We start from the raw sequence: 26,373 nt of genomic DNA, 5'->3' as shown, positions 1-26,373 counted from the left end.
ATGTTGACAACAACTACAGAAGCTCCCAGAACCACCACAGCTTCCCTACAACAACCACAGCTGTACTCACAACAACCACAGCATCTACCACAAAAACTACAGTAACTGCTGCTACGACAACTACAGATTTGGCTACAAAAACAACACTTTCTCCAACAAAAACCACAGCAGCACCAACACCGACTACAGCTGCTCACACAACAACCACACTGCAGACACAAGAAGAAGAGCTGTACCCTCAAAAACCACAGCGGCACCCAGATCATCATAAGCTGAAACATCAACAACAGAAGGGGCAACAACACCCTAAACCATGCGAACAACCAACAACCACAGTCGTCCCCACAAAAACCACTGCTGCTCCAACAACAACCACAGCTGCTTCTGCTACGACAACTAAAACTGTAGCTACAACAACAACAGCCATCCAAACAACAACAACAGCTGTTCCCCCAACAACCACCGCTTCCCCAACAACAACCATAGCTGCTGCTACGACAACAACAGCTGCAGCTACAACAACCAAAGCCATCCCCACAACCACAGATGCTCCCGGAACATCCACGTCTACAATGACAACCACAGCCGCAGCACCGACAACCACAGCCAGCTCCACATCAACCACAGCTTCCCCCACATCAAACACAGATGCTGCTACGACAAAAACAGCCGTCCAGCCAATATCCACAGCTGTTCCCACAACAACCACAGCTTCCCCCACAACAACCATAGCTGCTGCTACGACAACAACAGCTACAATAACCAAAGCCACCCCCACAACCACAGATGCTCCCGGAACAACCACAGATGCTCCCGAACAACCACGTCTACAACGACAACCACAGCCGCAGCTCTGACAACCACAGCCAGCCCCACATCAACCACAGCTTCCCCACATCAAACACAGATGCTGCTACGACAACAACAGCCGGCCCCACAACATCCACAGCTGTTCATACAACAACAGTAGCTACCCCCACAAGAACCACAGCTGCCGCTACAACAACCACAGCTTTTACACAACAACCACACCTTCACCAATGATAACCACAGCTGTAACAACGATAACTACAGCTTCTGCTACAACAACAACACCTGTTGCCCCAACCAGTGATTCCACTGACCCTCCAACAGCAAATGAAGGTGTACTTATTCTGCATTTCCGGCTGAATAGCACATTTCTGGAAGCCTACAAAAGTCCACAGTCCAATGAGTACCTTAATTTGGCTTCAAATCTGACAACTGAGGTAAATGTTGATAATTGACATAAGCACGAATCTTTAAATGGACATTTATTAAAGGACATTTATAACAAAACTTGATTGTGAGTTATATTTACTATTTCTCTTGTCCTTTTAATGCTTATTTTGTGCACTGATATTTTTCTACAGTTGAATCAAGGATTCAAAAGAATATATCCTGTAATCTTCCTCAGAAGCATCATTATCAGTTTCTGGTATGTTGACTTTCTTTTTGGTCCACATTTCTACAACTTACTTATTTGCAGACAGACAAAGTGTATTAGTCACATGTAAACCATTCTTTAACAAAACTAATAGTACAAATAATCCTACTAACAACAGTAATAACTTTTATTGCATTTCACATCAATTTTGTTCTTTGGTATTTAGGTCTGGTTCTGTGGGTGTGACAACTAACTTGATCTTCACAAGCCAGTCTGCGGTCCCTAACGTTACAAATGTAGAGGTCTCCCTCAAGACGTCCATCAACACGTTCACAGTCTTCTTAGATGTTATTACTGGCAGTATCAAAGCTGGTAAGGATTCATCTAAACACAACACATTATGCAATTCAAACACATTATGAGGACAAAGAGTAGTTGTCCGAGTTGTCCGGGACTGTGGTGTTGGGTCACCAAACAAATTTAATTCAGCACATTTAACAGATTTTGCAGAGCCTTTTAATGGTCGTAATAAAAAAATGTTTTTATACAGAACTCCAGAATAACAAGACTGCTGCTATGACAGCTGCTCCCACAATTCCCACATATTCCCACACAACAACCACTGCAGCTGCTAAGACAACAACGGCTGCTGCTACAACAACCACAGCCATTACAACAACAACCACAGCTGCTCCGAAAACAAAAACAGATGATCCAACAACAAGCACAGCCACACCAATGCCATCTACAGCTGTGGCAATGAAAAGTACAGCTGTGGCAACAACAATCACAGCTGCAAACGAAACAACCACATCGGCATCAATGACAACCACAGCAGTAGCTCCGACAACCACAACCACAGCTCCAACAACCACAGTTGTACTCACAACAACCACAGCTGCTCCCACAACAACCACAGATGCACCCACAACAACCACATATTCTCTAACAACTACTACAGAAATTCCAACAACCACAACAGCTTCCTCTTCAACAACCACAGCCGCCTCAACAACAACCACAGCTTTCCCCATGACAACCACAGTTGCTGCTACTACAACAACAACTGCGGATTCAACAACCACAGATGCACCCACAACAATCCAAAAAATGTTGACAACAACTACAGCAGCTCCCAGAACCACCACAGCTTCCCCTACAACAACCACAGCTGTACTCACAACAACCACAGCATCCACCACAAAAACCACAGTTACTGCTGCTACGACAACTACAGATTTGGCTACAAAAACAACACTTTCTCCAACAAAAATCACAGCAGCACCAACACCGACTACAGCTGCTCCCACAACAACCACACTGCAGACACAAGAAGAAGAGCTGTACCCTCAAAAACCACAGCGGCACCCAGATCATCATAAGCTGAAACATCAACAACAGAAGGGGCAACAACACCCTAAACCATGCGAACAACCAACAACCACAGTCGTCCCCACAAAAACCACAGCTGCTCCAACCACAACCACAGCTGCTTCTTCTACGACAACTAAAACTGTGGCTACAACAACAACAGCCGTCCAAACAACAACAACAGCTGTTCCCACAACAACCACAGCTTCCCCCACAACAACCATAGCTGCTGCTACGACAACAACAGCTACAACAACCAAAGCAATCCCCACAACCACAGATGCTCCCGGAACAACCACAGCCGCAGCTCAGACAACCACAGCCAGCCCCACATCAACCACAGTTTCCCCCACATCAAACACAGATGCTGCTACGACAACAACAGCCGGCCCCACAACATTCACAGCTGTTCGTACAACAACCGTAGCTACCCCCACAACAACCACAGCTGCCGCCACAACAACCACAGCTTTTTACACAACAACCACAGCTTCACCAATGATAACCACAGCTGTAACAATGATAACTCCAGCTTCTGCTACAACAACAACACCTGTTGCTCCAACAACTACTGTTGCCCCAACGAGTGATTCCACTGACCCTCCAACAGCAAATGAAGGTGTACTTATTCTGCATTTCCGGCTGAATCGTACATTTTTGGAAGACTACAAAAGTCCACAGTCCAATGAGTACCTTAATTTGGCTTCAAATCTGACATCTGAGGTAAATGTTGATAATTGACATAAGCACAAATCTTTAAATGGACATTTATAACAAAACTTGATTGTGAGTTATATTTACTATTTTTCCTGTCCTTTTAATGCTTATTGTGTACACTGATATTTTTCTACAGTTGAATCAAGGATTCAAAAGAATATATCCTGTAATCTTCCTCAGATGCATCATCATCAGTTTCTGGTATGTTGACTTTCTTTTTAGTCCACATTTATGCAACTTACTTATTTGCAGGTAGACAAAGTGTATAATTCACATGTATTCTTTAAAAATACTAATTTTGCTATTACTCCTACTAACAACAGTAATACATTTTATTGAATTTCACATCAATTCTGTTCTTTGGTATTTAGGTCTGGTTCTGTGGGTGTGACAACTAACTTGATCTTCACAAGCCAGTCTGTGGTCCCTAACGTTACAAATGTAGAGGTCTCCCTCAAGACGTCCATCAACACGTTCACAGTCTTCTTAAATGTTATTATTGGCAGTATCAAAGCTGGTAAGGATTCATCTAAACACAACACATTATGCAATTCAAACACATTATGGGGAGAAAGCGTAGTTGTCTGAGTTGTCTGGGACTGTGGTGTTGGGTTACCAAACAAATTTAATTCAGCACATTTAACAGATATTGCAGAGCATTTTAATGGTCGTAATAAAACAATGTTTTATACAGAACTCCAGCAAAGCACGACTGCTACTACGCCTACAAACACAACGACAGCTAATCCCACAATTGCCACAGCTTACCACACAACAACCACAGCGGCTTCTACAACAACCACATCCATGGCAACAACAACCACAGCTGCTCCCCAAACAACAACATATGTTTCAACAACAACTACAGCCACACCAATGATATCTACAGCTGTGGCTCTGAAAAGTACAGCTGTGGCTACAACAATCACAGCTGCAATCGAAACAACCACATCTGCATCAATGACAACCACAGCCGTAGCTCCAAAAACCATAGCCACAGCTCCAACAACCACAGTTGCCCCCACAACAACCCCAGCTGCTCCCACAACAACCACAGATGCACCCACAACAACCTCATATTTAATAACAACAACTACAGCATTTCCAACAACCACAATAGCCTCCTCTTACACAACCACAGCTGATCCAACAACAACCACAGCTTTCCCCACAACAACCACAGTTGCTGCTACTTCAACAACAGCTTTGGATACAAAAACAACCATTTCTCCATCAAAAACCTCAGCTTCTGCAAGAACAACCAAAGCGATTCACACAACAACCGAATCCCTGCCCACAACAACCACATCCCTGCCCACAACAACCACAGCTCCAGCTACAACATCTGAAGCCCTTCCCACAACAACTGAACCACTGCCCACAACAACCACAGTGAATCCAACAAAAATCACAGATTCACCGACAAAAAACACATCTGCTCCCAACACTACAGCAGGTCACACAACCATAATAGCTTCCATTACTACAAGCACAGCTTCCCCCAAAACAACCACAGCAACATTAATGACATCTACAGCAGCAGCTACGACAAGTAAAGCTGTAGCTACAACCACCACAGATGCACCCACAGCAACCACAGGTGCTGATACGACAACAACAACAGCTACAGCAACAACACCCAAAACCTCACCCACAATAACCACAGCTGCTCCCACTACAAACACAGCGGCTCCCACAACAACCACATCTGCACCAACCACAACCACAGCATCTCCAATAACATCTACAGCAGAGGCTTCAACAAGTACAGCTGAGGCCACAAAAAACACAATTGCACCAACAACAACCACATCATCTTCCACAACAAACACAGCAGCTTCCACAACAACCACAGCAGCTCCCACAACAACAACTGCTGTTGCTACATCAACAAAAGCTGCAGAAACAACAACCAACATCCTGCCCACAACTACATCTGCTCCAACTACAATCACAGATTCACCCACAACAACTACAATTGCTCCCACAACCACAGCTGCTCCTACAACAACCAAACCCCTGTCCACTACAACTAGAGCTCCTGCTTCAACATCCGAAGCCCTTCCCACAACATCCACAGCATATCCAACAACAATCACAGATTCACCCACAAAAACCACATCTGCTCCCACGACTAAAGCAGCTCCCACAACCATAATAGCTTCCATTACTACAAGCACAGCTTCCCCCAAAACAACCACAGCAACATTAATGACATCTACAGCAGCAGCTACGACAAGTAAAGCTGTAGCTACAACCACCACAGATGCACCCACAGCAACCACAGGTGCTGATACGACAACAACAACAACAGCTACAGCAACAACACCCAAAACCTCACCCACAACAACCACAGCTGCTCCCACTACAAACACAGCGGCTCCCACAACAACCACATCTGCACCAACCACAACATCTCCAATAACATCTACAGCAGAGGCTTCAACAAGTACAGCTGAGGCCACAAAAAACACAATTGCACCAACAACAACCACATCATCTTCCACAACAACCACAGCAGCTCCCACAACAACAACTGCTGTTGCTACATCAACAAAAGCTGCAGAAACAACAACCAACATCCTGCCCACAACTGAATCTGCTCCAACTACAATCACAGATTCACCCACAACAACTACAATTGCTCCCACAACCACAGCTGCTCCCACAACAACCAAACCCCTGTCCACTACAACTAGAGCTCCTGCTACAACATCCGAAGCCCTTCCCACACTATCCACAGCATATCCAACAACAATCACAGATTCACCCACAAAAACCACATCTGCTCCCACGACTAAAGCAGCTCCCACAACCATAATAGCTTCCATTACTACAAGCACAGCTTCCCCCAACACAACCACAGCAACATTCATGACATCTACAGCAGCAACTACGACAAGTACAGCTGTAGCTACAACCACCACAGATGCACCCACACCAACCAGAGCTGCTGATTCAACAACAACAGCAGCTACAGCAACAACACCCAAAACCTCGCCTTCATCAACCACAGCTGCTGAAACAACAACAACCATAGCTACAGCAACAACACCCAAAACCTTGCCCACATCAACTACAGATACTCTTACTACAAACACAGCTTCTCCCACAACAACCACATCTGCACCAACCACAACCACAGCATCTCCAATAACATCTACAGTGGAGGCTTCAACAAGTACAGCTGAGGAAACAACAACCACAGTTGCACCAACAACCACAGCTTTTTCCACAACAACCACATCTGCTCCCACAACTACAGCAGCTCCCACAACCATAATAGCTTCCATTACTACAAGCACAGCTTCCCCCAAAACAACCACAGCGACATTAATGACATCTACAGCAGCAGCTACAACAAGTACACCTGTAGCTACAACGACTACAGATGCACCCACAACAACCACAACATCCAAAAACCTTCCCACAACAACTGAACCCCTGCCCACAACAACCACAGCTCCTGCTACAACACCCAAAGACCTTCCCACAACAACTGAACCCCTGCCCACAACAACCACAGCTCCTGCTACGACATCCGAAGACCTTCCCACAACAACTGAACCACTGCCCACAACAACCACATCTGCTCCCATCACTACAGCAGCTCCCACAACCATAATAGCTTCCATTACTACTAGCACAGCTTCCCCCAAAACAACCGCAGCAACATTAATGACATCTACAGCAGCAGCTATGACAAGTACAGCTGTAGCTACAACCACTACAGATGCACTCACAACAACCACAACCACAGCTGCTCCCATTCCAAACACAGCTGCTCCCACAACAACCACATCTGCACCACCTACAACCGCAGCATCTCCAATAACATCTACATTGGAGGCTTCAACAAGTACAGCTGAGGAAACAACAACCACAGTTGCACCAACAACCACAGCTTTTTCCACAACAACCACATCTGCTCCCACAACTACAGCAGCTCCCACAACCATAATAGCTTCCATTACTACAAGCACAGCTTCCCCCAAAACAACCACAGCGACATTAATGACATCTACAGCAGCAGCTACAACAAGTACACCTGTAGCTACAACGACTACAGATGCACCCACAACAACCACAACATCCAAAGACCTTCCCACAACAACTGAACCCCTGCCCACAACAACCACAGCTCCTGCTACAACACCCAAAGACCTTCCCACAACAACTGAACCCCTGCCCACAACAACCACAGCTCCTGCTACGACATCCGAAGACCTTCCCACAACAACTGAACCACTGCCCACAACAACCACATCTGCTCCCATCACTACAGCAGCTCCCACAACCATAATAGCTTCCATTACTACTAGCACAGCTTCCCCCAAAACAACCGCAGCAACATTAATGACATCTAAAGCAGCAGCTATGACAAGTACAGCTGTAGCTACAACCACTACAGATGCACTCACAACAACCACAACCACAGCTGCTCCCATTCCAAACACAGCTGCTCCCACAACAACCACATCTGCACCACCTACAACCGCAGCATCTCCAATAACATCTACAGCAGAGGCTTCAACAAGTACAGCTGAGGCCACAAAAAACACAATTGCACCAACAACAACCACATCATCTTCCACAACAAACACAGCAGCTTCCACAACAACCACAGCAGCTCCCACAACAACAACTGCTGTTGCTACATCAACAAAAGCTGCAGAAACAACAACCAACATCCTGCCCACAACTACATCTGCTCCAACTACAATCACAGATTCACCCACAACAACTACAATTGCTCCCACAACCACAGCTGCTCCCACAACAACCAAACCCCTGTCCACTACAACTAGAGCTCCTGCTTCAACATCCGAAGCCCTTCCCACAACATCCACAGCATATCCAACAACAATCACAGATTCACCCACAAAAACCACATCTGCTCCCACGACTAAAGCAGCTCCCACAACCATAATAGCTTCCATTACTACAAGCACAGCTTCCCCAAAACAACCACAGCAACATTAATGACATCTACAGCAGCAGCTACGACAAGTAAAGCTGTAGCTACAACCACCACAGATGCACCCACAGCAACCACAGGTGCTGATACGACAACAACAACAACAGCTACAGCAACAACACCCAAAACCTCACCCACAACAACCACAGCTGCTCCCACTACAAACACAGCGGCTCCCACAACAACCACATCTGCACCAACCACAACATCTCCAATAACATCTACAGCAGAGGCTTCAACAAGTACAGCTGAGGCCACAAAAAACACAATTGCACCAACAACAACCACATCATCTTCCACAACAACCACAGCAGCTCCCACAACAACAACTGCTGTTGCTACATCAACAAAAGCTGCAGAAACAACAACCAACATCCTGCCCACAACTGAATCTGCTCCAACTACAATCACAGATTCACCCACAACAACTACAATTGCTCCCACAACCACAGCTGCTCCCACAACAACCAAACCCCTGTCCACTACAACTAGAGCTCCTGCTACAACATCCGAAGCCCTTCCCACACTATCCACAGCATATCCAACAACAATCACAGATTCACCCACAAAAACCACATCTGCTCCCACGACTAAAGCAGCTCCCACAACCATAATAGCTTCCATTACTACAAGCACAGCTTCCCCCAACACAACCACAGCAACATTCATGACATCTACAGCAGCAACTACGACAAGTACAGCTGTAGCTACAACCACCACAGATGCACCCACACCAACCAGAGCTGCTGATTCAACAACAGCAGCTACAGCAACAACACCCAAAACCTCGCCTTCATCAACCACAGCTGCTGAAACAACAACAACCATAGCTACAGCAACAACACCCAAAACCTTGCCCACATCAACTACAGATACTCTTACTACAAACACAGCTTCTCCCACAACAACCACATCTGCACCAACCACAACCACAGCATCTCCAATAACATCTACAGTGGAGGCTTCAACAAGTACAGCTGAGGAAACAACAACCACAGTTGCACCAACAACCACAGCTTTTTCCACAACAACCACATCTGCTCCCACAACTACAGCAGCTCCCACAACCATAATAGCTTCCATTACTACAAGCACAGCTTCCCCAAAACAACCACAGCGACATTAATGACATCTACAGCAGCAGCTACAACAAGTACACCTGTAGCTACAACGACTACAGATGCACCCACAACAACCACAACATCCAAAAACCTTCCCACAACAACTGAACCCCTGCCCACAACAACCACAGCTCCTGCTACAACACCCAAAGACCTTCCCACAACAACTGAACCCCTGCCCACAACAACCACAGCTCCTGCTACGACATCCGAAGACCTTCCCACAACAACTGAACCACTGCCCACAACAACCACATCTGCTCCCATCACTACAGCAGCTCCCACAACCATAATAGCTTCCATTACTACTAGCACAGCTTCCCCCAAAACAACCGCAGCAACATTAATGACATCTACAGCAGCAGCTATGACAAGTACAGCTGTAGCTACAACCACTACAGATGCACTCACAACAACCACAACCACAGCTGCTCCCATTCCAAACACAGCTGCTCCCACAACAACCACATCTGCACCACCTACAACCGCAGCATCTCCAATAACATCTACATTGAGGCTTCAACAAGTACAGCTGAGGAAACAACAACCACAGTTGCACCAACAACCACAGCTTTTCCACAACAACCACATCTGCTCCCACAACTACAGCAGCTCCCACAACCATAATAGCTTCCATTACTACAAGCACAGCTTCCCCAAAACAACCACAGCGACATTAATGACATCTACAGCAGCAGCTACAACAAGTACACCTGTAGCTACAACGACTACAGATGCACCCACAACAACCACAACATCCAAAGACCTTCCCACAACAACTGAACCCCTGCCCACAACAACCACAGCTCCTGCTACAACACCCAAAGACCTTCCCACAACAACTGAACCCCTGCCCACAACAACCACAGCTCCTGCTACGACATCCGAAGACCTTCCCACAACAACTGAACCACTGCCCACAACAACCACATCTGCTCCCATCACTACAGCAGCTCCCACAACCATAATAGCTTCCATTACTACTAGCACAGCTTCCCCAAAACAACCGCAGCAACATTAATGACATCTACAGCAGCAGCTATGACAAGTACAGCTGTAGCTACAACCACTACAGATGCACTCACAACAACCACAACCACAGCTGCTCCCATTCCAAACACAGCTGCTCCCACAACAACCACATCTGCACCACCTACAACCGCAGCATCTCCAATAACATCTACAGCAGAGGCTTCAACAAGTACAGCTGAGGCCACAAAAACACAATTGCACCAACAACAACCACATCATCTTCCACAACAAACACAGCAGCTTCCACAACAACCACAGCAGCTCCACAACAACAACTGCTGTTGCTACATCAACAAAAGCTGCAGAAACAACAACCAACATCCTGCCCACAACTACATCTGCTCCAACTACAATCACAGATTCACCCACAACAACTACAATTGCTCCCACAACCACAGCTGCTCCCACAACAACCAAACCCCTGTCCACTACAACTAGAGCTCCTGCTTCAACATCCGAAGCCCTTCCCACAACATCCACAGCATATCCAACAACAATCACAGATTCACCCACAAAAACCACATCTGCTCCCACGACTAAAGCAGCTCCCACAACCATAATAGCTTCCATTACTACAAGCACAGCTTCCCCCAAAACAACCACAGCAACATTAATGACATCTACAGCAGCAGCTACGACAAGTAAAGCTGTAGCTACAACCACCACAGATGCACCCACAGCAACCACAGGTGCTGATACGACAACAACAACAACAGCTACAGCAACAACACCCAAAACCTCACCCACAACAACCACAGCTGCTCCCACTACAAACACAGCGGCTCCCACAACAACCACATCTGCACCAACCACAACATCTCCAATAACATCTACAGCAGAGGCTTCAACAAGTACAGCTGAGGCCACAAAAAACACAATTGCACCAACAACAACCACATCATCTTCCACAACAACCACAGCAGCTCCCACAACAACAACTGCTGTTGCTACATCAACAAAAGCTGCAGAAACAACAACCAACATCCTGCCCACAACTGAATCTGCTCCAACTACAATCACAGATTCACCCACAACAACTACAATTGCTCCCACAACCACAGCTGCTCCCACAACAACCAAACCCCTGTCCACTACAACTAGAGCTCCTGCTACAACATCCGAAGCCCTTCCCACACTATCCACAGCATATCCAACAACAATCACAGATTCACCCACAAAACCACATCTGCTCCCACGACTAAAGCAGCTCCCACAACCATAATAGCTTCCATTACTACAAGCACAGCTTCCCCAACACAACCACAGCAACATTCATGACATCTACAGCAGCAACTACGACAAGTACAGCTGTAGCTACAACCACCACAGATGCACCCACACCAACCAGAGCTGCTGATTCAACAACAACAGCAACAACACCCAAAACCTCGCCTTCATCAACCACAGCTGCTGAAACAACAACAACCATAGCTACAGCAACAACACCCAAAACCTTGCCCACATCAACTACAGATACTCTTACTACAAACACAGCTTCTCCCACAACAACCACATCTGCACCAACCACAACCACAGCATCTCCAATAACATCTACAGTGGAGGCTTCAACAAGTACAGCTGAGGAAACAACAACCACAGTTGCACCAACAACCACAGCTTTTTCCACAACAACCACATCTGCTCCCACAACTACAGCAGCTCCCACAACCATAATAGCTTCCATTACTACAAGCACAGCTTCCCCAAAACAACCACAGCGACATTAATGACATCTACAGCAGCAGCTACAACAAGTACACCTGTAGCTACAACGACTACAGATGCACCCACAACAACCACAACATCCAAAAACCTTCCCACAACAACTGAACCCTGCCCACAACAACCACAGCTCCTGCTACAACACCCAAAGACCTTCCCACAACAACTGAACCCCTGCCCACAACAACCACAGCTCCTGCTACGACATCCGAAGACCTTCCCACAACAACTGAACCACTGCCCACAACAACCACATCTGCTCCCATCACTACAGCAGCTCCCACAACCATAATAGCTTCCATTACTACTAGCACAGCTTCCCCCAAAACAACCGCAGCAACATTAATGACATCTACAGCAGCAGCTATGACAAGTACAGCTGTAGCTACAACCACTACAGATGCACTCACAACAACCACAACCACAGCTGCTCCCATTCCAAACACAGCTGCTCCCACAACAACCACATCTGCACCACCTACAACCGCAGCATCTCCAATAACATCTACATTGAGGCTTCAACAAGTACAGCTGAGGAAACAACAACCACAGTTGCACCAACAACCACAGCTTTTTCCACAACAACCACATCTGCTCCCACAACTACAGCAGCTCCCACAACCATAATAGCTTCCATTACTACAAGCACAGCTTCCCCCAAAACAACCACAGCGACATTAATGACATCTACAGCAGCAGCTACAACAAGTACACCTGTAGCTACAACGACTACAGATGCACCCACAACAACCACAACATCCAAAGACCTTCCCACAACAACTGAACCCCTGCCCACAACAACCACAGCTCCTGCTACAACACCCAAAGACCTTCCCACAACAACTGAACCCCTGCCCACAACAACCACAGCTCCTGCTACGACATCCGAAGACCTTCCCACAACAACTGAACCACTGCCCACAACAACCACATCTGCTCCCATCACTACAGCAGCTCCCACAACCATAATAGCTTCCATTACTACTAGCACAGCTTCCCCCAAAACAACCGCAGCAACATTAATGACATCTACAGCAGCAGCTATGACAAGTACAGCTGTAGCTACAACCACTACAGATGCACTCACAACAACCACAACCACAGCTGCTCCCATTCCAAACACAGCTGCTCCCACAACAACCACATCTGCACCACCTACAACCGCAGCATCTCCAATAACATCTACATTGGAGGCTTCAACAAGTACAGCTGAGGAAACAACAACCACAGTTGCACCAACAACCACAGCTTTTTCCACAACAACCACATCTGCTCCCACAACTACAGCAGCTCCCACAACCATAATAGCTTCCATTACTACAAGCACAGCTTCCCCCAAAACAACCACAGCGACATTAATGACATCTACAGCAGCAGCTACAACAAGTACACCTGTAGCTACAACGACTACAGATGCACCCACAACAACCACAACATCCAAAGACCTTCCCACAACAACTGAACCCCTGCCCACAACAACCACAGGTCCTGCTACAACACCCAAAGACCTTCCCACAACAACTGAACCCCTGCCCACAACAACCACAGCTCCTGCTACGACATCCGAAGACCTTCCCACAACAACTGAACCACTGCCCACAACAACCACATCTGCTCCCATCACTACAGCAGCTCCCACAACCATAATAGCTTCCATTACTACTAGCACAGCTTCCCCCAAAACAACCGCAGCAACATTAATGACATCTAAAGCAGCAGCTATGACAAGTACAGCTGTAGCTACAACCACTACAGATGCACTCACAACAACCACAACCACAGCTGCTCCCATTCCAAACACAGCTGCTCCCACAACAACCACATCTGCACCACCTACAACCGCAGCATCTCCAATAACATCTACATTGAGGCTTCAACAAGTACAGCTGAGGAAACAACAACCACAGTTGCACCAACAACCACAGCTTTTTCCACAACAACCACATCTGCTCCCACAACTACAGCAGCTCCCACAACCATAATAGCTTCCATTACTACAAGCACAGCTTCCCCCAAAACAACCACAGCGACATTAATGACATCTACAGCAGCAGCTACAACAAGTACACCTGTAGCTACAACGACTACAGATGCACCCACAACAACCACAACATCCAAAGACCTTCCCACAACAACTGAACCCTGCCCACAACAACCACAGCTCCTGCTACAACACCCAAAGACCTTCCCACAACAACTGAACCCCTGCCCACAACAACCACAGCTCCTGCTACGACATCCGAAGACCTTCCCACAACAACTGAACCACTGCCCACAACAACCACATCTGCTCCCATCACTACAACAGCTCCCAAAACCATAATAGCTTCCATTACTACTAGCACAGCTTCCCCCAAAACAACCGCAGCAACATTAATGACATCTACAGCAGCAGCTATGACAAGTACAGCTGTAGCTACAACCACTACAGATGCACTCACAACAACCACAACCACAGCTGCTCCCATTCCAAACACATCTGCTCCCACAACAACCACATCTGCACCACCTACAACCGCAGCATCTCCAATAACATCTACATTGAGGCTTCAACAAGTACAGCTGAGGAAACAACAACCACAGTTGCACCAACAACCACAGCTTTTTCCACAACAACCACATCTGCTCCCACAACTACAGCAGCTCCCACAACCATAATAGCTTCCATTACTACAAGCACAGCTTCCCCCAAAACAACCACAGCGACATTAATGACATCTACAGCAGCAGCTACAACAAGTACACCTGTAGCTACAACGACTACAGATGCACCCACAACAACCACAACATCCAAAGACCTTCCCACAACAACTGAACCCCTGCCCACAACAACCACAGCTCCTGCTACAACACCCAAAGACCTTCCCACAACAACTGAACCCCTGCCCACAACAACCACAGCTCCTGCTACGACATCCGAAGACCTTCCCACAACAACTGAACCACTGCCCACAACAACCACATCTGCTCCCATCACTACAGCAGCTCCCACAACCATAATAGCTTCCATTACTACTAGCACAGCTTCCCCAAAACAACCGCAGCAACATTAATGACATCTAAAGCAGCAGCTATGACAAGTACAGCTGTAGCTACAACCACTACAGATGCACTCACAACAACCACAACCACAGCTGCTCCCATTCCAAACACAGCTGCTCCCACAACAACCACATCTGCACCACCTACAACCGCAGCATCTCCAATAACATCTACATTGGAGGCTTCAACAAGTACAGCTGAGGAAACAACAACCACAGTTGCACCAACAACCACAGCTTTTTCCACAACAACCACATCTGCTCCCACAACTACAGCAGCTCCCACAACCATAATAGCTTCCATTACTACAAGCACAGCTTCCCCCAAAACAACCACAGCGACATTAATGACATCTACAGCAGCAGCTACAACAAGTACACCTGTAGCTACAACGACTACAGATGCACCCACAACAACCACAACATCCAAAGACCTTCCCACAACAACTGAACCCCTGCCCACAACAACCACAGCTCCTGCTACAACACCCAAAGACCTTCCCACAACAACTGAACCCCTGCCCACAACAACCACAGCTCCTGCTACGACATCCGAAGACCTTCCCACAACAACTGAACCACTGCCCACAACAACCACATCTGCTCCCATCACTACAACAGCTCCCAAAACCATAATAGCTTCCATTACTACTAGCACAGCTTCCCCCAAAACAACCGCAGCAACATTAATGACATCTACAGCAGCAGCTATGACAAGTACAGCTGTAGCTACAACCACTACAGATGCACTCACAACAACCACAACCACAGCTGCTCCCATTCCAAACACATCTGCTCCCACAACAACCACATCTGCACCACCTACAACCGCAGCATCTCCAATAACATCTACATTGGAGGCTTCAACAAGTACAGCTGAGGAAACAACAACCACAGTTGCACCAACAACCACAGCTTTTTCCACAACAACCACATCTGCTCCCACAACTACAGCAGCTCCCACAACCATAATAGCTTCCATTACTACAAGCACAGCTTCCCCCAAAACAACCACAGCGACATTAATGACATCTACAGCAGCAGCTACAACGACTACAGATGCACTCACAACAACCACAACCACAGCTGCTCCCATTCCAAACGCAGCTGCACCCACAACAACTACATCTGCACCACCTACAACCACAGCATCTCCAATAACATCTACAGCAGAGGCTTCAACAAGTACAGCCGAGGCCACAAAAACTACAATTGCTCCAACAACAACCACAACTGAACCACTGCCCACAACAACCACATTTGCTCCCACCACTACAGCAGCTCCCACAACCATAATAGCTTCCATTACTACAAGCACAGCTTCCCCCAAAATAACCGCAGCAACATTAATGACATCTACAGCAGAGGCTTCAACAAGTACAGCTGTAGCTACAACCACTACAGATGCACTCACAACAACCACAACCACAGCTGCTCCCATTACAAACACAGCTGCTCCCACAACAACCACATCTGCACCACCTACAACCACAGCATCTCCAATAACATCTACAGCAGAGGCTTCAACAAGTACAGCCGAGGCCACAAAAACTACAATTGCACCAACAAAAACCACAACTGAACCACTGCCCACAACAACCACATCTGCTCCCACCACTACAGCAGCTCCCACAACCATAATAGCTTCCATTACTACAAGCACAGCTTCCCCCAAAATAACCGCAGCGAAATTAATGACATCTACAGCAGCAGCTTCAACAAGTACAGCTGTAGCTACAACCACTACAGATGCACTCACAACAACAACATCCAAAGACTTTCCCACAACAACTGAACCCCTGCCCACAACAACCACAGCTCCTGCTACAACATCCGAAGACCTTCCCACAACAACTGAACCCCTGCCCACAACAACCATAGCTCCTGCTACAACATCCGAAGACCTTCCCACAACAACTGAACCCCTGCCCACAACAACCATAGCTCCTGCAACAACATCCGAAGACCTTCCCACAACAACTGAACCCCTTCCAACAACAATCACAGCTCCTGCTACAACATCCGAAGACCTTCCCACAACAACTGAACCCCTGCCCACAACAATCACAGCTCCTGCTACAACATCCGAAGACCTTCCCACAACAACTGAACCCCTGCCCACAACAACCACAGCTCCTGCTACAACATCCGAAGACCTTCCCACAACAACTGAACCCCTGCCCACAACAACCACAGCTCCTGCTACATCATCTGAAGACCTTCCCACAACAACTGAACCCCTGCCCACAACAACCACAGCTCCTGATACAACATCCGAAAACCTTCCCACAACAACTGAACCCCTGCCCACAACAATCACAGCTCCTGCTACAACATCCGAAGACCTTCCCACAACAACTGAACCCCTGCCCACAACAACCACAGCTCCTGATACAACATCCGAAAACCTTCCCACAACAACTGAACCCCTGCCCACAACAATCACAGCTCCTGCTACAACATCCGAAGACCTTCCCACAACAACTGAACCCCTGCCCACAACAATCACAGCTCCTGCTACAACATCCAAAGACCTTCCCACAACAACTGAACCCCTGCCCACAACAACCACAGCTCCTGCTACGACATCCGAAGACCTTCCCATAACAACTGAACCCCTGCCCACAACAATCACAGCTCCTGCTACAACATCCGAAGACCTTCCCACAACAACTGATCCCCTGCCCACAACAATCACAGCTCCTGCTACAACATCTGAAGACCTTCCCACAACAACTGAAACCCTGCCCACAACAACCACAGCTAATGCTACAACATCCGAAGACCTTCCCACAACAACTGAACCCCTGCCCACCACAACCACAGCTCCTGCTACAACATCCGAAGACCTTCCCACAACAACTGAACCCCTGCCCACAACAATCACAGCTCCTGCTACAACATCTGAAGACCTTCCCACAACAACTGAACCCCTGCCCACAACAACCACAGCTCCTTCTACAACATCCGAAAACCTTCCCACAACAACTGAGCCCCTGCCCACAACAATCACAGTTCCTGCTACAACATCCGAAGACCTTCCCACAACAACTGAACCCCTGCCCACAACAACCACAGCTCCTGCTACAACATCCGAAGACCTTCCCACAACAACTGAACCCCTGCCCACAACAACCACAGCTCCTGCTACAACATCCGAACACCTTCCCACAACAACTGAACCCCTGCCCACAATAACCACAGCTACTGCTACAACATCCGAAGACCTTCCCACAACAACTGAACCACTGCCCACAACAACCACATCTTTTCCCACCACTACAGCAGCTCCCACAACCATAATAGCTTCCATTACTACAAGCACAGCTTCCCCCAAAAACACAGCAACATTAATGACATCTACAGCAGCAGCTACGACAAGTACAGCTGTAGCTACAACCACGACAGATGCAGCCACAACAACCACAACCACAGCTGCTGCTACAACAATAACAACAGCTACAGCAACAACACCCAAAACCTCGCCCATAACAACCACATCTGCACCAACCACAGCATCTCCAATAACATCTACAGCAGAGGCTTCAACAAGTACAGCTGAGGCCACAAAAACTACAATTGCACCAACAACAACCACAGCATCTCCAATAACATCTACAGCAGCAGCTTCAACAAGTACAGCTGTAGCTACAACCACTACAGATGCACCCACAACAACAACAACATCCAAAGACCTGCCCACAACAACCACAGCTCCTGCTAAAACATCCGAAGACCTTCCCACAACAACTACATCTGCTCCCACCACTACAGCAGCTCCCACAACCATAATAGCTTCCAACACTACAAGCACAGCTTCCCCAAAACAACCACAGAGACATTAATGACATCTACAGCAGCATCTTCAACAAGTACAGCTGTAGCTACAACCACTACAGATGCAGCCACAACAACAACATCCAAAGACCTTCCCACAACAACTGAACCCCTGCCCACAACAACACAGCTCCTGATACAACATCCGAAAACCTTCCCACAACAACTGAACCCCTGCCCACAACAATCACAGCTCCTGCTACAACATCCAAAGACCTTCCCACAACAACTGAACCCGTGCCCACAACAACCACAGCTCCTGCTACAACATCCGAACACCTTCCCACAACAACTGAACCCCTGCCCACAACAACCACAGCTACTGCTACAACATCCGAAGACCTTCCCACAACAACTGAACCCTGCCCACAACAACCACAGCTCCTGCTACGACATCCGAAGACCTTCCCATAACAACTGAACCCCTGCCCACAACAATCACAGCTCCTGCTACAACATCCGAAGACCTTCCCACAACAACTGATCCCCTGCCCACAACAATCACAGCTCCTGCTACAACATCTGAAGACCTTCCCACAACAACTGAAACCCTGCCCACAACAACCACAGCTAATGCTACAACATCCGAAGACCTTCCCACAACAACTGAACCCCTGCCCACCACAACCACAGCTCCTGCTACAACATCCGAAGACCTTCCCACAACAACTGAACCCCTGCCCACAACAATCACAGGTCCTGCTACAACATCTGAAGACCTTCCCACAACAACTGAACCCCTGCCCACAACAACCACAGCTCCTTCTACAACATCCGAAAACCTTCCCACAACAACTGAGCCCCTGCCCACAACAATCACAGTTCCTGCTACAACATCCGAAGACCTTCCCACAACAACTGAACCCCTGCCCACAACAACCACAGCTCCTGCTACAACATCCGAAGACCTTCCCACAACAACTGAACCCCTGCCCACAACAACCACAGCTCCTGCTACAACATCCGAACACCTTCCCACAACAACTGAACCCTGCCCACAATAACCACAGCTACTGCTACAACATCCGAAGACCTTCCCACAACAACTGAACCACTGCCCACAACAACCACATCTTTTCCCACCACTACAGCAGCTCCCACAACCATAATAGCTTCCATTACTACAAGCACAGCTTCCCCCCCAAAAAACACAGCAACATTAATGACATCTACAGCAGCAGCTACGACAAGTACAGCTGTAGCTACAACCACGACAGATGCAGCCACAACAACCACAACCACAGCTGCTGCTACAACAATAACAACAGCTACAGCAACAACACCCAAAACCTCGCCCATAACAACCACATCTGCACCAACCACAGCATCTCCAATAACATCTACAGCAGAGGCTTCAACAAGTACAGCTGAGGCCACAAAAACTACAATTGCACCAACAACAACCACAGCATCTCCAATAACATCTACAGCAGCAGCTTCAACAAGTACAGCTGTAGCTACAACCACTACAGATGCACCCACAACAACAACAACATCCAAAGACCTGCCCACAACAACCACAGCTCCTGCTAAAACATCCGAAGACCTTCCCACAACAACTACATCTGCTCCCACCACTACAGCAGCTCCCACAACCATAATAGCTTCCAACACTACAAGCACAGCTTCCCCCAAAACAACCACAGAGACATTAATGACATCTACAGCAGCATCTTCAACAAGTACAGCTGTAGCTACAACCACTACAGATGCAGCCACAACAACAACATCCAAAGACCTTCCCACAACAACTGAACCCTGCCCACAACAACCACAGCTCCTGATACAACATCCGAAAACCTTCCCACAACAACTGAACCCCTGCCCACAACAATCACAGCTCCTGCTACAACATCCAAAGACCTTCCCACAACAACTGAACCCGTGCCCACAACAACCACAGCTCCTGCTACAACATCCGAACACCTTCCCACAACAACTGAACCCCTGCCCACAATAACCACAGCTACTGCTACAACATCCGAAGACCTTCCCACAACAACTGAACCACTGCCCACAACAACCACATCTTTTCCCACCACTACAGCAGCTCCCACAACCATAATAGCTTCCATTACTACAAGCACAGCTTCCCCCCCAAAAAACACAGCAACATTAATGACATCTACAGCAGCAGCTACGACAAGTACAGCTGTAGCTACAACCACGACAGATGCAGCCACAACAACCACAACCACAGCTGCTGCTACAACAATAACAACAGCTACAGCAACAACACCCAAAACCTCGCCCATAACAACCACATCTGCACCAACCACAGCATCTCCAATAACATCTACAGCAGAGGCTTCAACAAGTACAGCTGAGGCCACAAAAACTACAATTGCACCAACAACAACCACAGCATTTCCAATAACATCTACAGCAGCAGCTTCAACAAGTACAGCTGTAGCTACAACCACTACAGATGCACCCACAACAACAACAACATCCAAAGACCTGCCCACAACAACCACAGCTCCTGCTAAAACATCCGAAGACCTTCCCACAACAACTACATCTGCTCCCACCACTACAGCAGCTCCCACAACCATAATAGCTTCCAACACTACAAGCACAGCTTCCCCCAAAACAACCACAGAGACATTAATGACATCTACAGCAGCAGCTTCAACAAGTACAGCTGTAGCTACAACCACTACAGATGCAGCCACAACAACATCCGAAGACCTTCCCACAACAACTGAACCCCTGCCCACAACAACCACAGCTCCTGCTACAACATCCGAAGACCTTCCCACAACAACTGAACCCCTGCCCACAACAACCACAGCTACTGCTACAACATCCGAAGACCTTCCCACAACAACTGAACCCCTGCCCACAACAACCACAGCTCCTGCTACAACATCCGAAGACCTTCCCACAACAACTGAACCCCTGCCCACAACAATCACAGCTCCTGCTACAACATCCGAAGACCTTCCCACAACAACTGAACCCCTGCCCACAACAACCACAGCTCCTGCTACAACATCCGAAGACCTTCCCACAACAACTGAACCCCTGCCCACAACAACCACAGCTCCTGCTACAACATCCGAAAACCTTCCCACAACAACTGAATCCCTGCCCACAACAATCACAGCTCTTGCCACGACATCCGAAGACCTTCCCACAACAACTGAACCCCTGCCCACAACAACCACAGCTAATGCTACAACATCCGAAGACCTTCCCACAACAACTGAACCCCTGCCCACAACAACCACAGCTCCTGCTACAACATCCGAAGACCTTCCCACAACAACTGAACCCCTGCCCACAACAACCACAGCTACTGCTACAACATCCGAAGACCTTCCCACAACAACTGAACCCCTGCCCACAACAATCACAGCTCCTGCTACAACATCTGAAGACCTTCCCACAACAACTGAACCCCTGCCCACAACAACCACAGCTCCTGCTAGAACATCCGAAGACCTTCCCACAACAACTGAACCCCTGCCCACAACAACTGAACTACTGCCCACAACAACCACATCTGCTCCCACCACTACAGCAGCTCCCACAACCATAATAGCTTCCATTACTACAAGCACAGTTTCCCCCAACACAACCACAGCAACACGAATGACATCTACAGCAGCAGCTATGACAAGTACAGCTGTAGCTACAACCACTACAGATGCAGTCACAACAACCACAACCACAGCTGCTTCTACAACAATAACAACAGCTACAGCAACATCACCGAAAACCTCGCCCACACCAAACACATCTGCACCAACCACAACCACAGCATCTCCAATAACATCTACAGCAGAGGCTTCAACAAGTACAGCTGAGGCCACAAAAACTACAATTGCACCAACAACAACCACATCGTCTTCCACAACAACCTCAGCTGCTTACACAACAACAACTGCTGGTGCTACAACAACAAAAGCTGCAGCAACAACAACCAACGTCCTGCCCACCACAACCACATCTGCTCCAACTACAACAACAGATTCACCCACAACAACCACAATTGTTTCCACAACAGCGGCAGATCCGTCAACTGAAGTTTTTCCCACAACCACAGCTGCTATGTCAACAAAAGCTGTATCCACAACAACCACAGCAACTCCAACAACAATCCCAGCTGCTGCTACAACAACATTTGTGGCATCAACACCCAAAACTCTACCCACGACAACCACTGCTGCTCCCACAACAAACTTAGCTGCCCCCGCAACAACCACATCTTCACAAATCACAACCAAAGCAACACCATCTACAGCTGAGGCTTCAACAACCACAGCTGCACCAACAACAACCACAGTTTCTCTCACAACAATCATAGCTGCTGCTACAACAATCACATCTGCTCTCACAACCACTGCAAATCCCACAACAACTTCCCTTACAACAACTGCAGAAACAACAACCACAGCCCTGCCCACAACTACCACAGCTGCTCCAACAACAATCACAGATTCACCCAAAACAAACACATCTGCTTCCACAACTACAGCAAGTCCCACAACCACAACAATGTCCCTTACAACAACTACAGCTTCTCCCACAACAATCACAGTTTCTCCCACAACCACAACAGCTTCCCTTACAACCACAGCTGTTTCCACAACAACTACCGCTATCCCCACAACAAACACAGCTACACCCAAAACAACCACAGCTACACAGACGACAACTACAGCTCCTGTTAAAACAACAGTGGCTCCCACAACAACAGGAGCTCCCACAACAACCACAGTTGCTCCTCTACAACAACAGCTGCCATAACAACAACAGCAACAACAAAAGCTTCTGTAACAACCATCAATACTAGCCCTACCACAATTAAAGCTAACCTCACAACAACCACAGGTGCTCCAATGACCACCACAGCTGCATCCACAGCTACCACAGCTGCATCCACAACCACAACATTTGCACTAACAACATCCCCAGCTGCTGCTATGACAACAACAGCCACCCCTACAACAACTACAACTGCTCCCACAACAACCACAGCAGTGCCAACATCAACCACTGCAGCTCCCACTACACTCACAGCTTCACCATCGACAACCACAGTTGCTGCAAAGACCAGCAACACCCACCACACAACAACCACAGCTGCTGTAACTACCACAGCTACAGCTGCACCAACGTCAACTACAGCTGCTAAGACAACAACAACTGTTTCCCCAACCACCGCATCCACAAACCCTCCAACGTCAAATGAAGGTGTACTTATTCTAAAGTTCCGGTTGAACCGTACGTTTATGGAAGCCTACAAAGATTCAAATTCCTTGGATTACATTACTTTGGCTTTAAATGTCACAACTGAGGTAAAAGTTGATCATTAATAGAAATATTGAAATGGACATTTACAAAAATATCTTGCTTGAGAGTTATTAGTAACTACTACACATTTTTTGTTCTTAAAATACTCATTATGCCCTCTGATATCTTTCTACAGTTGACTCGAGGATACACAAATGTATATCCTGTGATCTTCCTCAGATGCATCATCATCAGTTTTTGGTATGTTCAGTTTTCATTTTGGTCCATATTTCTACAACTTACTTGCAGCTAGAACAAGTGTGTTATTTACGTTTACCATTATTTAATCATACTAATACTACTACAACCAATAATAATAACTTTTATCCCTTTTCACATACATTTTACTTCTTTGATTTTTAGGTCTGGGTCTGTGGGTGTGACAACCAACTTGATCTTCACACGCCAGTCTGTGGTCCCTAACGTTACAAATGTAGAGGACTCCCTCAAGACATCCATCAACACGTCCACAGTTTTCTTAGATGTTTTTCCTGGCAGTATCAAAGCTGGTAAGGATGAATCTTAACACAATATTTATGAAAATTCATACAGTACAGATGATTGTTTGAATCAATATTCAAAATAATAGCATGTTATTTTTTGCTGTAATAGATGCTGTAAATGGGACACTGCAGTTCGATGAACAACAATTTAAGATTTCTGCCCATATTAGACATGTCGATGTCCCGGATTTGGCTTTTGTTTACAACGTAATTCTAGTCACATTATTGCATATTGAGCGAGACCTGTCCCAATTTAGGGACACCGATCCCATAGAGGTTAAATCACTTTTTCCCCCTGATCAATCTTCACACAATACCTCATAATGACAAAGCAAAACAGGTGAAGAAAGTTTTGCAAATGTTTTAGAAAAAAAACACTGAATATCACATTTACATATGTTTTCAGACCCTTTAATCAATAATTAGTTGACGCATCTTTGGCAGCAATTATAGCCTCGTGTCTTCTGGGGTATGGCTCTACAAGCTTGTCACACCTGCATTTGGAGAGTTTCCGCTGCTGCTGAAAAACATCCCCACAGCATGATGCTGCCACCACCATACTTCACCATAGGGATGGTGTCAGGTTTCCTCCAGACAAGACGTTTGACATTATGGCCAAAGAATACAATCTTGGTTTCATCAGACCAGATAATCTTGTTTCTCATGGTTTGAGAGTCTTTAAGTGCCTTTTGACTAACTCCAAGCGGGCTGTTTTACTGAGAAGTGGCATCCTTCTGGCCACACTACCATAAAGGCCTGATTGGTGGAAAGCTGCAGAGATGGTTGTCCTTCTGGAAGGTTCTCCCATCTCCACAGAGGAACTATAGAGCTCTGTCAGAGTGACCATCATGTTCTTGGTCTCCTCCCTGACCAAGGCCCTTTTTCCCCTGATTTTTCCCCACAGCTCCTGCTACAACATCCGAAGACCTTCCCACAACAACTGAACCCCTGCCCACCACAACCACAGCTCCTGCTACAACATCCGAAAACCTTCCCACAACAACTGAATCCCTGCCCACAACAATCACAGCTCTTGCCACGACATCCGAAGACCTTCCCACAACAACTGAACCCCTGCCCACAACAACCACAGCTAATGCTACAACATCCGAAGACCTTCCCACAACAACTGAACCCCTGCCCACAACAACCACAGCTCCTGCTACAACATCCGAAGACCTTCCCACAACAACTGAACCCCTGCCCACAACAACCACAGCTACTGCTACAACATCCGAAGACCTTCCCACAACAACTGAACCCCTGCCCACAACAATCACAGCTCCTGCTACAACATCTGAAGACCTTCCCACAACAACTGAACCCCTGCCCACAACAACCACAG

General features: G+C 47.3%; 1 protein-coding gene across 1 annotated transcript; it reads left to right on the top strand.

The window, feature by feature from the left end:
- Positions 1–24,367, top strand: LOC121841760 (GATA zinc finger domain-containing protein 14-like). The gene is made up of 11 exons (XM_042311778.1): positions 1–62; positions 409–966; positions 2,325–2,748; positions 16,043–16,257; positions 16,342–16,572; positions 16,840–16,917; positions 18,673–18,939; positions 20,316–20,585; positions 21,272–21,541; positions 22,751–23,026; positions 24,064–24,367. The coding sequence occupies exons 1-11, from the start codon at positions 1–3 to the stop codon at positions 24,365–24,367; spliced, it is 2,955 nt and encodes a 984-aa protein (XP_042167712.1).
- The last annotated feature ends 2,006 nt before the right edge of the window (positions 24,368–26,373 follow it).

Source organism: Oncorhynchus tshawytscha, linkage group LG34 (assembly GCF_018296145.1).
Source record: "Oncorhynchus tshawytscha isolate Ot180627B linkage group LG34, Otsh_v2.0, whole genome shotgun sequence".
NCBI lineage: Eukaryota > Metazoa > Chordata > Actinopteri > Salmoniformes > Salmonidae > Oncorhynchus > Oncorhynchus tshawytscha.
The sequence above is the reverse complement of the archived record's forward strand: the minus strand, read 5'-3'. Positions and strand labels throughout refer to the sequence as shown.